The 18,204-nt window shown below is 37.6% G+C and overlaps 1 protein-coding gene across 38 annotated transcripts in view; it reads left to right on the top strand.

Moving 5' to 3' along the window:
- Positions 1–18,204, top strand: part of LOC119066071 (Down syndrome cell adhesion molecule-like protein Dscam2) — a 139,127-nt gene that overhangs the window by 1,534 nt on the left and 119,389 nt on the right. For all 38 annotated transcript variants that reach the window (XM_037168309.1, XM_037168320.1, XM_037168313.1 and 35 more), the window contains exon 2: positions 1,842–2,236. In XM_037168309.1, coding sequence (XP_037024204.1) covers positions 2,176–2,236 — 61 coding nt within the window. In that variant the 5' untranslated portion in view covers positions 1,842–2,175. The remainder of the gene's footprint in view (positions 1–1,841; positions 2,237–18,204) is intronic.

Raw genomic sequence — 18,204 nt, 5'->3', positions numbered from 1 at the left:
ACCGGCATATTTTGGTTTTAGATGGATACGTGCTAGTGATTGAATTTTATTACAGATTCGTTTGATTTATTCATTTTGCGCAGTGAACGAGAGTATTCAGGTCGTATACTTCCTAGATAAAATTGAGGCTTTAAGTAAAATAATGATGTCGTCTTGTATAACCAAATTCGTGTTGAAACAAATGAAGTGAAAGATTTTATTTCCGTCTGGGGTCGATAATACTTACATCAAATCAAGTAATATAGATTCGCCAACTAATATCGATTGTGACTAAGACAACCTCCGATAAACACGCCAGAAAATAAAAACTCTTTCATCCCTGCCTTCGTTTCAATTCTGATTAACAAATTTTACGTTCAATAGTTTATCACTTCAAATTAAGTGATTCCAATTCAACTAAATTAAATTATTGCGGTTGAAGTCAACCATAATATCATTTTGTCATGCACTGCATGCACTTCAGTCATTATCAGTTCATTTTCGTCCAATGAATATTACGAATGTGGCGCTTATCAACGGGAAAACTCAACTTTCTACTTCAATTTGTTCTGGCAAATTATTTTCAGATAAAATGTAAGAACGTTTCAAAAGGTCACCGTCATAGGTGATAAGGCGAACATAGTGTCGTTAAATGTATAGCAATTTTATCAGCGTTTTTATGCTGTTATCAAATCGAAAGCGGTTTTGAAAACGAAATGAAAAGTAGCCAACGTAATAGTTGTTCGAGTTGTCTGTATAAGTTGCATTAGTAGTTTAACACAATTTACAATTTTCTTTTATTGTCTGCTGCTGCATTTGCTACAGAGTTAAGCAGTAAACCTAATTAAATAATGAGAATCAAAACTCGTTGAAAGTTTACACTTTAGGTAGAGTCGAATCTTATCTATGAAGAAACCTTTTTTTGATCGTACTGAAAGGGTGATTTTTTTTTTGTTAAGCTCATAAAGGAACCTTCAGGTTCGGAGTAGGTCCGCGGTCAAAAGACAATCCTGAAATTTCAGGTCAAGGTAGGTATTTTTTATGAGGGCCTGACCTGAACTGAACCTAAATTTGTCAAACCTGTCGGGTCACGTCGATCAAAAACACGAAATTTTCGTAAATTTGTACATAAAATTGTAAAAAGATAGATCTGGCTGGTAAAGTTGACCTAATTTATATATTTGAGGTTTCAGGTCAAATCAGGTATTTCAGATAGATTTTTCGAGCCTTAAAAACTGCATGTTGAGAGGTTTTCCTTCCCATTACTGTGAAAAGTTCAGCAATGAATGGCGGATTCTTCAAAATCGTTTTATTTCTCTTGAACGTATTCATGTCACAATAATATGAATGAGTGCGTTTGAATCAATTTTTACAACTGTTATGTCCTCCACGGTGACATTAGACCATACTTGGTAGTTTCTATTCATTAAAGTTCTGGACATATCGCATGTAATGAATGTGAATATGGAAGTTCAAAAAATAATACAAAATTTTCATAATTCACCTCGGAATCAATCACCGTTTTATCCGATCTGATAACATCCAAAAATCAATTGACTGTTCACAAGCAATAAATAACCACAATAAAAATATTTATGATGTCGTCCAATATACTATAGCTATTATATCCACAACTTCCCCAACAAATCTACTATATTAGAGCAGGGCACGTAAACAAAAAGTGACAAACTAAACAAACACCATTCCGTTTAAATAATAAACGAAACTTGCCCTTTATTTAAATAGTTAATATTTCGATTGGTTACTTAATCATTCCACCACTTACAGATCCAAATATATCCATAAGCCTTCAATGAATTATTAAATTTAAATAATTAATGTCTAAATTGTATGTCTTACAGGTGGTGATAAAGGTATTTTGTGAATCGACGAGTGAAAGCTCACAAACCACCTCCCATTAATTGGGTGGTGGTGTTCAGTGGATAAGAGGTTTGACCTCTTGGTGTTGTGAAACAAATAAAAAATAAAGGAAAAGAAAAATACGAAAATTATCCGATAGAAAATTATAGTGAGGAATATAATTGAGTGGATCATTGTCATTGTGTGCATTATATATCGAAGAGAGGAAGATTTCGAGAAAAGAAAGTGAAAATTGTGTGAATAAGAAAGGAAATAATAAAGAAAAGTGTTTTGTGGCTTTGAGTGTGACTGTTGAAAAACAGAAAATTTTCAAACATGGAGCAACGCACAAAATGGATTACGAAAATTATTTTCATCGCTGTTTTGGTAGATCTCGGTAAGTTATACATATTCTACGGTTTACAGCTTCCCATTATTTTGTAACCTAAAATCTATTTTTATTATCATCCAAATCGGAAAAAAATGCAGTTGTAAATTATATGCAACGGAAATTTCAGAATCCGTCCAGAACATATTTTCGGTTTTGGAGAAAGAAAAGAAATAAAAATTTCTAAAAATAAACAAAATGAGCAAAAGAACACCATGTAATGCTTGCCTATTAATTTCGGTGGCAATAGCAAATTAGAGAAATTCAATATGTGTTCGTGCGTGTCAATTTCCTATATGTATACTCGACGAATAATTTATTAGATAAAGCAGGATGAAAGAGTTATAAATACAAACATTCTTGATCGTAACATATCACATTTCATTGCAGAAAAACATTTTTATCTTATGAATAACATTTGTAGCACTACAATGCACTTGGGGAATATTCATTTCCTCATATCATTGGCGTCATTCATAAAGTATGTCCGTTTTTCTTGGCTACTTAAAAAGCAGTACTTTTCTTAGTTACGCCTTCCTACGTCATGACGTCATAGAATGAGCTGTTTCCCATTTTGCAGACAATTCTCTGAACTACAGCAAGAGAAAAGTGAGGTTCGACAAGTTTTCTGACTTGGGAGTTGTTGTGGTTTGTGCAAACAAGAATTTCGTTGGACAGATGAAAATCTAGATTTTTATCTTCTAAATTTTTGTTAGGCACGCGCTCACAACAAGAATTTAACTACTAAAATAATCTAGATTATCATTTGTTAAGCCAATTTACAAACTACAACGCCCAACTACTCCCAAATCAGAAAACATCTCGAATTTCTCTTTTTCTCTCCATGATAGAGATTGTATTCTTTACGGATGTGACTGCTGTATGATTCGGTTCAGTTTCACTAAAGATGAAAAATATGTGGTCCTGAAGGTTTCAATAAATATTGCGAAACATCGACACTTTATTTGGACTTTTATTTAGTGACCAGAAAAGTGAATATCCTACCAGTTCATGGGACTACCAAAAATTCGTTTTAATAATCTTGTAGGAAATTTGTCATGGGTAGTTAGATCCAGGCCTCTCACACCTCCTTATTTCCTTATTTTTTCTTATTCCCTTGACTGAAAGTCAGGGTCTTACGCCAGAAAATACCGAAAAATGTCTGTAACCATACATGTACACTTTGATTGAAAATGTATGAAATGTTATGAAAAACGTTAATGTCTGTAACCGTTTTTTTCTTGTGGGCAGGATAACTCGAGTAATTCTTAACCAATTTCAACAATTTTTTTTTTAATCGATGTGGAATTAAATTCTCGAGGCTAAGTTCGAAGATGAGCCATGTGGGATTAAGAATCTGGAAGTTATTCCAGAAAAACCTGATTTTACACTGTTGATAACTTCTCTATTAAATACGATACGATTACTTTGATGAAATTTGATTTTTTTTGGATGTGTGTGTAAATCATGTGAATTTGTTTTCGCCAACGATTGATATTAGAATTTATGGTAGACTATCAACTTGATAGTTGACTATCAACTTGTGAAATGTTATGAAAAACGTTAAATGTCTGTAACCGTTTTTTCTTGTGGGCAGGATAACTCGAGTAATTCTTAACCAATTTCAACAAATTTTTTTTTATCGATGTGGAATTAAATTGTCGAGGCTAAGTTCGAAGATGAGCCATGTGGGATTAAGAATCTGGAAGTTATTCCAGGAAAACCTGATTTTACACTGTTGATAATTTCTCTATTAAATACGATACGATTGCTTTGGTGAAATTTGATTTTTTTAGGGTGTGTGTAAATCATTTGAATTTGTTTTCGCCAACGAATTATATTAGAATTGATGGTATACAATCAACTTGATAATTGACTATCAAATTTGACAGTTGACTATCAACTTGCTTGATAGTTGACTATCAAATTCGACAGTTGACTATCAAATTTGATAGTTGGCTATTTGAATATCAATTATGAATTTATGTATAAAAAGAACGCATTAGCTATGTCTTTTGTCACTCCAGAATCATCTTATAAAGAGTACACATCGATCTAATGATCTATGATCTAATACCATAAAATGTTTGTCGCCTAACAATGTACAATTATCAAAAATTAAAAAGTATCACATTTTTGTTTTATGTGTGTTTTACCTATTGAAAACGAAAATGTGATACTTTTTAATTTTTGATAATTGTATGAAATGTGAAGAAAAACGTAATTGTTTGTAACCTATTTTTTTTTTGTCACCACGATAACTTGAGTAATTCATAACCGATTTTGATGATTTTTTTTTAATCGACGAGGAATGGGATTCCTGAGGCTAAGTTCGACGATAAGCTATGTGTGATCAACGCTTCGGAAGTTATGCCAAAAAATAGAAATGTAATAAATGAACAATATAGTTGATTTTCGATAATTGGTATTTGATAATTGCTATTTTATATTTTATTAATTAACAAGCAGCATATACCTAAAATTACATATACACTACAGTGAGTATATAGTATTACAAAAGTCAAGCAATTCTAACATTAGACAACTTCGACGAGTTACGGTATCGTAATGCAATATTAGACAGCTCGGACGAGCGATAAGTTTGATATTAGATCAAACCTAATATTGGACAACTCTGACGAGTGTGAAGTTTGCGGCCCGAGCGAAGCGAGGGTCGTAATTCACATGAGTTGCAGTATCGTATTGCAATATTAGACAGCTCGGACGAACGTTAAGTTTGCGGCCAAAGCAAACCAAACATTAGACAACTACGACGACTGAAGTTTGCGGAGCGAAGCCTGGGTTGTAATTCACACGAGTTGCGGTATCGTATTGCAATATTAGACAGCTCGGACGAGCGAGAAGTTTGCGATTAGACTAAAACTTATTATTAGACAACTCTGACGAGTGTGAAGTTTGCGGCCCGAGCGAAGCGAGTGTCGTAATTCACAAGAGTTGCAGTGTCGTATTGCAATATTAGACAGCTCGGACGAGCGATAAGTTTGCGGCCAAAGCAAACCAAACATTAGACAACTACGACGACTAAAGTTTGTGGAGCGAAGCGAGGGTTGTAATTCACACGAGCTGCGGTTATTCCCTTGACTGAAAGTCAGGGTCTTACACCAGAAAATACCGAAATATGTGGGTAACAAAAAAGTTTACTGTGCTTGAAAATGTATGAAATGGCATGAAAAACGTTTAATCTGGGTAACAAAAAATCGTTCAAGGCACGATTTTTTTTTAAATATGTGGAAGTAAAATACCAACGCTAAGTTCGAAGATGGGCTATGTGGGACGAAGGATCTGGAAGCTATGCCATAAAAACAGGATTTTACACTGTTGATTATAGCCTCAATCGAAAAAGATTACTTTGATGAAATTTGAATTTGTTGCGTAGTGTGTGTAAATCGTATAAGTATGTTTTCGATGATGTGCATGAAACAAATAGGAAGAAAAATTTCGTCAGTACATGCCCAGCCTCTAACCGGTAAACATCTCTTGTTAGTGAACTGCTAACAACTTGATAGTTGACTAACAAATTTGATAGTTGACTAACAAATCTGATAGTTGACTAACAAATCTGATAGTTGACTAACAAATCTGATAGTTGACTAACAAAAATCCGTCTACTAAATACCAAAGAAAGATGTTTTTACTGTCTTACGGAAGAAAAATGCCTGCTTTCAAATGAAATGTGGTACATGTCGCGAGAAGGCGTTTTGTTCGTTCCTAGGGAATTCATCCTTCTACGAAATGTAATGAGAAGGCGTTTTGTTCGTTCCCAGGGAATTCATCCTTCTACGAAATGGGTTTTTTTTAAATTTTTTACCAAAGTGAAAAGGCCTCTCATCGTTCCATATTCGTTAAACTTCGCATCTACTCTGATTCAATTCGACAAAATGGCAATCAAACAGAATAATACATAGCTCATACGAGTTTGATTGGTTGATTGAAAATCTTGCTGCAAATTTATAAGAAACATAAGAACTCAAAGATCATTCGGTCTTACGTTCAAAGATTTTTTGAAGAATTTTGTTGTAATGTATAGAGTAATCGATATATTAATGTTCTAAATTTGACAATTTTTTTAGGAATACAGCATATGTAAAAATAAATTAGGATCAAATGTAGGCATTTGTATCAGTGATGCTTCGGAAGTTCAACAATGAAAATGATCAAAAAGATATTGAAAAAAATTATCAGTCAAGGGACCTGACCCGCCCAAAAGGTGGGACCTAGTTTTTATAAAAACCTCCTTATTCCTCCTTATTTTATTAAAAAATCCTTATTTTCATTATTTTTCGCAAATTTCATCGACAGAAACCAAAATTAGGAAAAAAAATCAATTTTTATTATTTAACACAAAAAATTTTAATAAAAAAGTTTGTGTCGTAGCTCATGTTCCAACATGACTGGTTTAACATATATTTTTGTGGTTCCACGCCGCCTCTCGGCTCGAGAGTCTCAAGTAGAACTATTTGATTTACCATGTAAATCACCCTCAACATTGTCTCAAACATGCGTCCTTTTTACAAACAATTCAAATTTCAAATTTATACTTTCACCAATTTATTATTTTTTCGAAATTCGAACGGGACAACAAACAACAGCTTTTTCAGTTAACGAGATCAAACTCTAATCCAGCAAGTTTTTAAACTTGAGGGTGGGGTCAAGTAAGAATTCACACCGTAAGAACGTCTTAAATTTCAAAAATTTTGTCGCATCGAAAACTGCCACCCTACAAAAACGATAGGTACGACAAAGTAAACAGTGATGCGTTTTATTTTGAATTTTTCTTAATTCCTTAATAAGGAGTTCAAATTTAGAGTGAGAGGCCTGGTTAGACCTTATATCCAAAATTAACAACAAGCTCAATCTTGTTTATATAACGAAAATTTACTTTTGTTAGACATTACCTTTTCAAATCTCTAAATTCTTTTGTTTAAGGCATCAAACAAAATCTTCTACTTCATTTGTTTAAACATCCAGTTTGCTGTAAAAGTTACCTTCAGCTAGAGCTCATTTCATTGTCTTTGTCATCGTGGTCGAGAACAGATGATATTTGAAATTACAAAAAACTTCGTGTTTGATCACTTCGGTGATAAATTGTCACTGATTTTACAATAATCGATAAATCTGAATTTCCGGACCAATTTGACGATTTGTGTGATGCCGATCAATTTACTAACAACTGCGAGGTTCTTTGTGACTATGTTATTACAAAATAAATTTCATAACGCAAGCATTGCTTATGACATCCGACCGACCTATTAATTCATCTTAAGTTCGTGTTCGAAAATAAAAAGCCTTATTTTACATACTACCAGAACCTGTAGGGATAGCTCTTTGTTAACCAAATAAAAGATCAGTTTGCTATGATAAGAATATTTTTTTCTCAAATCCCGAAAACTTGCATTCAAACATGCACGTGTGATATACATAAATTCTGTGTATTTGCAACATGTTCATCAAAACGAGACAACAAAAAAACTGAACCCAACCAACAACAGGTATATTCTACAACGAATATATCTACAACATCAATACCACATGTAGAAATAATTGACTGTGATTGGTCAAAATGAAGTAACAGCTGCAGTCGCCAGCTGGTGTATTTTTAAAATTTGAACAACAAAAAAAAACAATTCTGAAAAAAAATTCATTTCTTTTCGAATGCAACATAAAACCGTATAGCCTGTTCCCGAAAAACTAAACAGAGTTTGTGAAATCTTCATTTTATTGCTCACATTGATCGAATGCATTTGAATATTTGTTTAATGCGTATAGCTAAACTCACGCTAAAATGTGTGAGAGTAAAAAATTGATTACAGTCAGCCTTCAAACGAATTTCGTTGACACCATACCATATACCCACATGGACATTTATACGTATTTTGTGAATGCAAGTCACAAAATTATATCCAACTTATTGATATCTCAATGTTTTCCGAGCTCTTAAACTCGTTTTTGTATGCATAATGTCTTTCACAGATCTCGTGGGTTCACAAATACCAACAGCAATGTCTCTGCTATCTTAACGTATTCACTTCGCTTATATAGATATGCCAGAGCTGCTACTTGTTAAATAATAGCGGAACAATATGTTTATCCATTTGAGTGTTACAAACCAAAAGTGGCTTACGAAATGTGTTCTTAAACGATAAATATATGCAACGCAACGTATATTGGTATCTTAGTCGTTTATTTTGTTGACAAATTATTTTGGATAGAAGAACAATATTCTTCACTTTTCCAAATGTTGTCCGGATGATGTATGGAGACAGAGTCGCATACATGTAATGTAAATTTCAAATTTAATGTGCGTGTTAATCAACGTTTTCTATGCCCTTTTCCACTATAAAGTCCTTTCACGTAAGCGTATATACTCCAAAATGACGATGTATCGATTTTTACGCTCAGTTTGTCATAATATTAGAGGGGTGAATGTTCTCTCCGTGTCGCTCGCTATACTTCTATTGTATATGTATTTATGATTCGGTGAGATACAGTTAGTAGAAAATGGTTACATCGCTTCTCAGTATACATATTTCCATACCCCACACGATTCTATTGTATATAATGGCATGATGTATATTCTTGTCGAACTATGCGGGTGAAGAAATTTGATTTTCACGTGTTTAATGATATAAAGTTTTTGGTCTGCGAAATGTCAGTTCTTTTGTATTTGAGACGAAAATATAGCGGAAGTTTACGTCTTTAAATATGTTAGGAATGAATGTTGCAAAAGTCCGACCGACTAATAGAAAATTCAAACTCAAGCGATCTAGTGCAATCTTTAGTTCATTCTGAGAAAGTCGACGACGTCATTTTGCTTTAGACCACACTCAGTAGCCGTAGGTTACATTGGATGCTGCGAAAGTAGTTCATTGTTAAATTGATAAATTGATAAAAACAAACTAACAAGTGTGTTTTTGAGCAAAAAGCTACCATAACTGTCTTTTCGACAGTGTACAGTCGTAAGACAGTTACCAAAGAAAGTTGCTCAAAAGCACACGAGGGAGTTTGCAAGCACGAGGTTGTTTTTAAAGGAATGAAGTACAGTACGTAGCAGCATCCAACATATTCTAGTTTACTACCTGTCTCATGCAAAAGTTGAATTCAATAAATGAAACTAAAAAAAAATTAAGCGAAAATAGTCCACATGTAATGGATCATTTTCATAGGGGGCAAATTGCTGTGTAATGGTCAACTTTCGCATGGGACAGATAGTAAAATGTTTTTGAAGAAAGGGTCATGAGAAATGAAGATTGTAAACGAAAGAATGACAGATTGAGTTGGGCATGTCCTCGATTCTGAAGTTCTGAATGTTCTGAAGTTTACATTTCATAAATGACAAGCATATAGTGGGCGCACCAGTCTCTGCATATGTCCTAGTAGTCGGACACATATTGTTCTTTCATTGATATAGTAAATTTCGTACCTAGGACTAAAAGTCTTTTTTAGGGTGTGAGAGCCGAAGGCGAGGTCTGGAATCGATTACGCTAAAAAAGACTTTTAGTCCGTGGTACGAATAGTATTTTTCATATTGGACGGAAAAAAAGTGCGACGAAGTCGCACTTATCGGGTCATAGGTATGAAAAAACTTTTTATCTAAAAAAGAATAATGTTTCATTATAGCTATAAGAGAGTAAATGAGGACCTGCCTAACTTTTGTTTAGTCTTTTGTTTGGTCTTTTGTTTAGAAGTCTTTTGTTTAGTTTTATTTTTGAAATGTTGACCTCCAATCGATATGTTATTCGACATGACTGACTGGCGTTTCAGTATAACTGCCTGGCGGTTCAGTACAACACCCTGGCGTTTCAGTACAACACCCTGGCGGTTCAGTACAACATCCTGGCGGTTCACTATAACTGCCTGGCGGTTCACTATAACTAACAGGCGGTTCATAATAACTCCCTGGCGGTTCATTAAAACTGCATGGCGGTTCATTACAACTCCCTGGCGGTTCATTACAACTCCCTGGCGGTTCATAATAACTCCCTGGCGGTTCATTACAACTGCTTGGCGGTTCATTACAACAGCCTGGCGGTTCATTACAACTGCCTGGCGGTTCATAATAACTGCCTGGCGGTTCATAATAACTGCCTGGCGGTTCATAATAACTGCCTGGCGGTTCATAATAACTGCCTGGCGGTTCATAATAACTGCCTGGCGGTTCATAATAACTGCCTGGCGGTTCATTACAACTGCCTGGCGGTTCATTACAACTGCCTGGCGGTTCATTACAACTGCCTGGCGGTTCATTACAACTGCCTGGCTGTTCATTACAACTGCCTGGCGGTTTATTACAACTGCCTGGCGGTTTATTACAACTGCCTGGCGGTTCATTACAACTGCCTGGCGGTTCATTACAACTGCCTGGCTGTTCATTACAGCTGCCTGGCTGTTCATTACAACTGCCTGGCTGTTCATTACAACTGCCTGGCTGTTCATTACAACTGCCTGGCGGTTCATTACAACTGCCTGGCTGTTCATTACAACTGCCTGGCGGTTCATTACAACTGCCTGGCGGTTCATAATAACTGCCTGGCGTTTCATATTAACTGCCTGGCGTTTCATATTAACTGCCTGGCGTTTCATATTAACTGCCTGGCGGTTCATAATAACTGTCTGGCGGTTCATAATAACTGTCTGGCGGTTCATAATAACTGTCTGGCGGTTCATAATAACTGCCTGGCGGTTCAGTACAACATCCTGGCGGTTCACTATAACTGCCTGGCGGTTCACTATAACTAACAGGCGGTTCATAATAACTCCCTGGCGGTTCATTAAAACTGCATGGCGGTTCATAATAACTGCCTGGCGGTTCATAATAACTGCCTGGCGGTTCATAATAACTGTCTGGCGGTTCATAATAACTGCCTGGCGGTTCAGTACAACATCCTGGCGGTTCACTATAACTGCCTGGCTGTTCATTACAACTGCCTGGCGGTTCATTACAACTGCCTGGCGGTTCATTACAACTGCCTGGCGGTTCATTACAACTGCCTGGCGGTTCATTACAACTGCCTGGCGTTTCATATTAACTGCCTGGCGTTTCATATTAACTGCCTGGCGTTTCATATTAACTGCCTGGCGTTTCATATTAACTGCCTGGCGGTTCATAATAACTGTCTGGCGGTTCATAATAACTGTCTGGCGGTTCATAATAACTGCCTGGCGGTTCAGTACAACATCCTGGCGGTTCACTATAACTGCCTGGCGGTTCATAATAACTGCCTGGCGGTTCATAATAACTGCCTGGCGGTTCATAATAACTGCCTGGCGGTTCATAATAACTGCCTGGCGGTTCATAATAACTGCCTGGCGGTTCATAATAACTGCCTGGCGGTTCATAATAACTGTCTGGCGGTTCATAATAACTGCCTGGCGGTTCATAATAACTGCCTGGCGGTTCATTACAACTACCTGGCGGTTCATTACAACTACCTGGCGGTTCATTACGACTGCCTGGCGGTTCATTACGACTGCCTGGCGGTTCATTACAACTGCCTGGCGGTTCATTACAACTGCCTGGCTGTTCATTACAACTGCCTGGCTGTTCATTACAACTGCCTGGCTGTTCATTACAACTGCCTGGCTGTTCATTACAACTGCCTGGCGGTTCATTACAACTGCCTGGCGGTTCATTACAACTGCCTGGCGGTTCATTACAACTGCCTGGCGGTTCATTACAACTGCCTGGCGGTTCATTACAACTGCCTGGCGGTTCATTACAACTGCCTGGCTGTTCATTACAACTGCCTGGCTGTTCATTACAACTGCCTGGCTGTTCATTACAACTGCCTGGCTGTTCATTACAACTGCCTGGCTGTTCATTACAACTGCCTGGCTGTTCATTACAACTGTCTGGCGGTTCATAATAACTGCCTGGCGGTTCATAATAACTGCCTGGCGGTTCATTACAACTACCTGGCGGTTCATTACAACTACCTGGCGGTTCATTACGACTGCCTGGCGGTTCATTACAACTGCCTGGCGGTTCATTACAACTGCCTGGCGGTTCATTACAACTGCCTGGCTGTTCATTACAACTGCCTGGCTGTTCATTACAACTGCCTGGCTGTTCATTACAACTGCCTGGCTGTTCATTACAACTGCCTGGCGGTTCATTACAACTGCCTGGCGGTTCATTACAACTGCCTGGCGGTTCATTACAACTGCCTGGCGGTTCATTACAACTGTCTGGCAGTTCATATTAACTGCCTGGCGGTTCATTACAACTGTCTGGCAGTTCATATTAACTGCCTGGCGGTTCATATTAACTGCCTGGCGGTTCATATTAACTGCCTGGCGGTTCATATTAACTGCCTGGCGGTTCATATTAACTGCCTGGCGGTTCATATTAACTGCCTGGCGGTTCATATTAACTGCCTGGCGGTTCATATTAACTGCCTGGCGGTTCATATTAACTGCCTGGCGGTTCATAATAACTGCCTGGCGGTTCATAATAACTGCCTGGCGGAATAACTGCCTGGCGGTTCATAATAACTGCCTGGCGGTTCATAATAACTGCCTGGCGGTTCATAATAACTGCCTGGCGGTTCATAATAACTGCCTGGCGGTTCATTACAACTGCCTGACGGTTCATTACAACTGCATGGCTGTTCATTACAACTGCATGGCTGTTCATTACAACTGCCTGGCTGTTCATTACAACTGTCAGGCGGTTCATTACAACTGCCTGGCGGTTCATTACAACTGCCTGGCGGTTCATTACAACTGCCTGGCGGTTCATTATAATTGCCTGGCGGTTCATAATAACTGCCTGGCGGTTCATAATAACTGCCTGGCGGTTCATTATAACTGCCTGGCGGTTCATTATAACTGCCTGGCGGTTCATTACAACTACCTGGCGGTTCGATGCAACTACCTGGCGGTTCAGTACAACTACCTGACTATTCATTATAACTGCTGGCGGATCAGTATAACCACTGGCGGTTCGTTATAATTGCCTGGCGGTTCAGTACAACTACCTGACTATTCATTATAACTGCTGGCGGATCAGTATAACCACTGGCGGTTCGTTATAATTGCCTGGCGGTTCATAATAACTGCCTGGCGGTTCATAATAATTGTCTGGCGGTTCATAATAACTGCCTGGCGGTTCATTACAACTGCCTGGCGGTTCATTACAACTACCTGGCGGTTCATAACAACTACCTGGCGGTTCATTACAACTGCCTGGCGGTTCATTACAACTGCCTGGCGGTTCAGTATAACTGCCGGCGGTTCATTACAACTGCCTTGCGGTTCATTACAACTGCCTGGCGGTTCATAACAACTGCCTGGCGGTTCATTACAACTGCCTGGAGGTTCATTACAACTGCCTGTGGCGGTTCAGTACAACTTGCGTTTTGAAACCTAAAAAGACTTTTAGTCAGTGGTACGAATAATATTTTTCATATCCGATACAGAGTCCGATTCGGGTCCTAGGTATGAAAATAGTTTTTTACTTTACTAGTGAGGTAATGTGGCCTTTCCCTCACTAGTGAAGACCCTTTCCCTCACTAGTGAAGACCCTTTCCCTCACTAGTGAAGACCCTTTCCCTCGCTCGTAAAGTAAAACGCCATACTTTACACGTGAAATAATTTGATATCTCGAGATATGAAATTACTTCACTGGTACAGTAATGTACTATAACATAACTAGGGATAGAAAGTTGAAAAGTAGAGCTTTTGTGTGAATTTTGTCGAGGCGAAGCTGAGGTCAATAAACACACGAAAGCAAGACTTTTCATTTTTATCCCGAGTTATGTAATGGATTTTACTATTCTGGTGCTTGTAATAAGGCTATTACATGTATAGGCAATAACCTTTACATCACTCGCATAGTAAAACGTCGTACTACACACGGGAAATAAAGTGATATCTCGTATCACGATGAGTAAAAGTACCTCGGGCTGCCGCCCTCGGATACTTTTTCTCATCTGGATACGAGATATCACTTTACTTCCCTTGCATAGTAATGTACTATTATCACATACGCGCGGTGTTCGGATGACTTCAGGTCTATATTGTTGTCTCGTTTTCGCTTATGTGATAAAATAGAGTACACACTTGTCACTATCAGTCTCGGCAAGCCACGACTTCTTCGTGACAAGTGTGTAATATATATTACATGCTGAGGGCGTCGAAAGAAGTGCTTAAAACATGAAAAGTACGGTTTTCGACGCATGTAGCATGTAAAACATATTTCGTCTATGATTTATTTCTTTAAATATGTACAGTAGACAATTTTTTCAGATTTTTTGAATTGGTGGTAGGCAACTCTAGGTACAAAAATGTAATAAAAATCGACCACCAGCAAATGCGCGTTATCGGTCGATGTTTTATTCAAGCCATATTTGCTAATCAACTCATGCGATTTTTAAACGAGTTTATGTGTCGATGTCGGATTACTCCGTCACATATGAAACGATACCAATTTTCAACGCTGCGGAACATATAAGTGCTTGTTAACAAACTTCACTTACTTCGCCTTCGAGATGACCATTAGGTATTTGTACACTCCAAATGGCACATAGCTCAATCTCAAATGACGGAGTGAAGTGATATTTCTCTATCATTTGAGTCCTTCTGAGCTCCTGCCATCAAAAATACCTTCAAAGTAAGTCATCAAATTGCATGAAAAAAATTTGAGACTGTAGATGGAAGAGGGGGTGTAGATTTTTCGCGAGAGCTAGTAATCGGTAATTAAGCATTAGTCTCGATGCTGATCAGTGCTGCAAAGCACACCATTGTATGATTTGAAATGTTTGAGTGAAACTTCGCCTCCAACTTCGCTTCCCGCAAGACCAACACTTAATAAGTAATTCTAGGTAAGGTAGACTCGCAAGAGTTCGATTCGGACTGAATAAACAGGTTCAGGATCAGATGCAGGTTTGAACTATCCTTTGGTTGGTTTAGAAAATAAATCTCCTTCAGCAATCCATTTTATTTAATTTAAATTAAATTTAAATTTCAAATTAAATTTTTTCAGTGCCGTTTTTTCCGCAGGTCTTTTTTCAAATTCAGATAGATTTTCGTTGAAGTTAAAATATTCGCTTGGCTTTAGGTCAGGGTACCCAGAACTGATGATCTTGAGAGCGCGGTTATTTCCATTTTCGTCTGGAGGGTAGACGAAGCCAGCGTAGAATTTGGCATTCTTCTTGTTCGAGAACTTCATCCACCCAAATTTCAATTTTAGCAGCTTCGGACGACACTCCTTCACAAATGCATCATCCGTTTCAAATTCCTAAAAAAAATATCAATAAATCTGTAGATATAACTTTTACCACGTTGCGTAAGAACTATATCACCATGGAAAGTTTGTGAAGAAGTTTTTTTTAGAATCCCCTGGAGAGGGATTACGGCGTCACTCCTCTTTTCTATATTCAATCAAAACTCTACCGATAGAGAACTATCTCATTGAAAGATGTCTCTGCAACAAAACCAATGTCATCAGAAAAATAATTATTTTTTACTCGACGGATTTTAGAAAATGCCATCGTGTAGCACATGACCTCAGGACTCTGGAAAAGAATTTTTTTTTAAATCGGTCCTATATTGGCGATAAGTCTTAAAAAAGGATGTGAAGAAACAGCAGCAAACGTTTTTTCAAATCCTTAAACCCAAGCCGATATAGGGAAGATTGAAAAAACTGATGACTGTTCCGGAGTCCTGAGATCATGTGATACACGATGGCATTTTATTTGACTAAAATACGTCGAGCAAAAAATTAATTATTTTGCTGATGGCATTGGTTTTGTTGCAGCGACACCTTTCAATGAGGTAGTGAATTGTTCTCTTTCGGTAGAGTTTTGATTGAATAGAGAAAAGAAAAGTGACGCCGTAATCTCTCTCCTGGGTTCTAAAATAAATTTTTATTTTTCATACAGTCAAGGGACAAACACGCTGGTTCAAATAATTTTTGAGTAAGGCTGAGCTATAGGAAGGGATTCTGAAAGACTTTGAACCGGGTATTTAAGTACTATTTAAGAACTATTAGAGAGAGATTAGATTTTGGCATTTAGCAGGCCGAACGAAAGGTACCAAAATCGATTCGGTAATTTTGGCGCTTAAAAAAATCTAATTTAACTCTTAAGTTCTTGCATGGCATACAAGAGTGATACAAATGTGATGTGCCCGTGAAAAGAAGCTCTCCAAAAAATTATGTTTAAAAATATGCCACTTTGTCACAGGCAAAATTTTTTTTGTAAAATTTTCCTCGAACATTTGAGTGAATATAAAAAAAAATCACCTGCCGACGCCTAACATTCGTTTTCACAAACTTCCTTCACTTTCATTGCCGCACAGCTTCCTCTACATACAATATTGAAAGCTTTTTTAAATTTTTTTTGATGTTCCCCAAAACCCCCCTACACCCACAATGCTAATTTTTATTCATTAAAAAATGAACCTTACGAGTTCCTCTACAATCATTTAAGTTTTGAAAAGTCATAAGAAAAAAATTCTCTCTCCGCAGGTTCAAAAAGCGATGGATACGCACTATAGCCCAAATTCGGAAGAAGGGAGAATTCATATGGGAAGCTGCTGACTTTAATCTGAAACAAAGGAGAAATTAACAAACCAGTCGACTGGACAATTTGTTCGTTATTCGTGGCAACATAATCGCCTTGTGTAATTGGCAATGGGAACGTAATTTCTCAAGAATCATTCGTCAGCATTGGCGTCAATGCAAGGAAATTCTATATGGGCGAACGAATTCGTAAAGCAATTAGGACGCTCGTTTTGGAGGCTAGAGTTCATGCCTTGATGTACTTGGACGAGTTAAAATAAACGTTTTTATGCCAAATTCAGAGACAATATCACTCGAACAAATTCGATCGACTAACAGTTTGACTGGCTGGTAATCTGTTATGGCACGAATTATGTTTGAATTATTTCGCGCCTTCTACAAGAAACGGCTATATTCGATCGAAATTAATGCAGGCATTCAAAATTGTTGGCAATTTCTTCTAAAAGGAAATGTCTCGCACAGATTGGTGGACCTTGCTTCGCTTTTTTCCACGTCAAAACATTGCAAGCACGGTAATAAATGCAATTTCTTAAATGGGAAATTTGATCGTCGGTCAAAAAAATTTAATTCGGAAGCCCTGTACGAAATCCATATGACCACTTGTGACACTAATCAACACCATCGGAGAATTATTAATTACTGAGAGCATGAGTTGGACGAACGAGGGAAATGAAAGAAATGCTGAGAGATTTTGAGGTGTTTTAAGCGAGACGTCCGCACGAGAAAGTCAGCAAGTTGTAGCTAAAACAATCAAAAAAGAACCGACGTTCTAAAAGCCGATCTTCCGACAACCGCTGACATAAATAAACTCGTCCACATTTCTGAACATTGAGCGAAATGAATGCTTACATCAACTGATCTCAAGGTTTCTCGTTCCAAACGTGGTTAAAATTGCGCCAACTCACACTTGTGTCAATCATGGTCTTCACACGAAGAGCGGGGGAATGAAGGAACATTGAAGTTGTCACTATACAATGAGCGAGAGATTAATTGTCTGAATCAATAGCGATTTATTTTGGAAGCAATTATCACAGAATCCCTGATGGATAATCAAAAAAGTCGGATGCAAAATCCGCGGCAAACTCGATCGAACTGTGCCAGTGTTGTTAAACAAGCTGGAAGATTGTATAGATGCATTGATTCGTAATCGAGAAAATGCTGGTCTTTACAGAAACAAAACGACTTCTTGTCGCTGTACCAACGCAATCGATGGCAGGTGAAAACAAATCAAGTTCTGGGCTGCAATCAAACTCATACGCAAAGGCATGATGGGTGCCGATAACCCATCAAGTTTGAAGGTATTTGACCTGTACTTTATAAGTTCATAAGTGGTACTGTACTTATCCTAAATTATTTTGTCTTCTTTTAAAGGGAACAAATCTCAGAAAACATTTGGCGAGCTTTGTGAACGAAAAGACCTAAAAGACGAGAGATA

This window comes from Bradysia coprophila, chromosome IV (assembly GCF_014529535.1).
Source record: "Bradysia coprophila strain Holo2 chromosome IV, BU_Bcop_v1, whole genome shotgun sequence".
NCBI classification, from domain to species: Eukaryota; Metazoa; Arthropoda; class Insecta; order Diptera; family Sciaridae; genus Bradysia; species Bradysia coprophila.
This window is presented reverse-complemented; position numbering and strand designations above follow the sequence as displayed.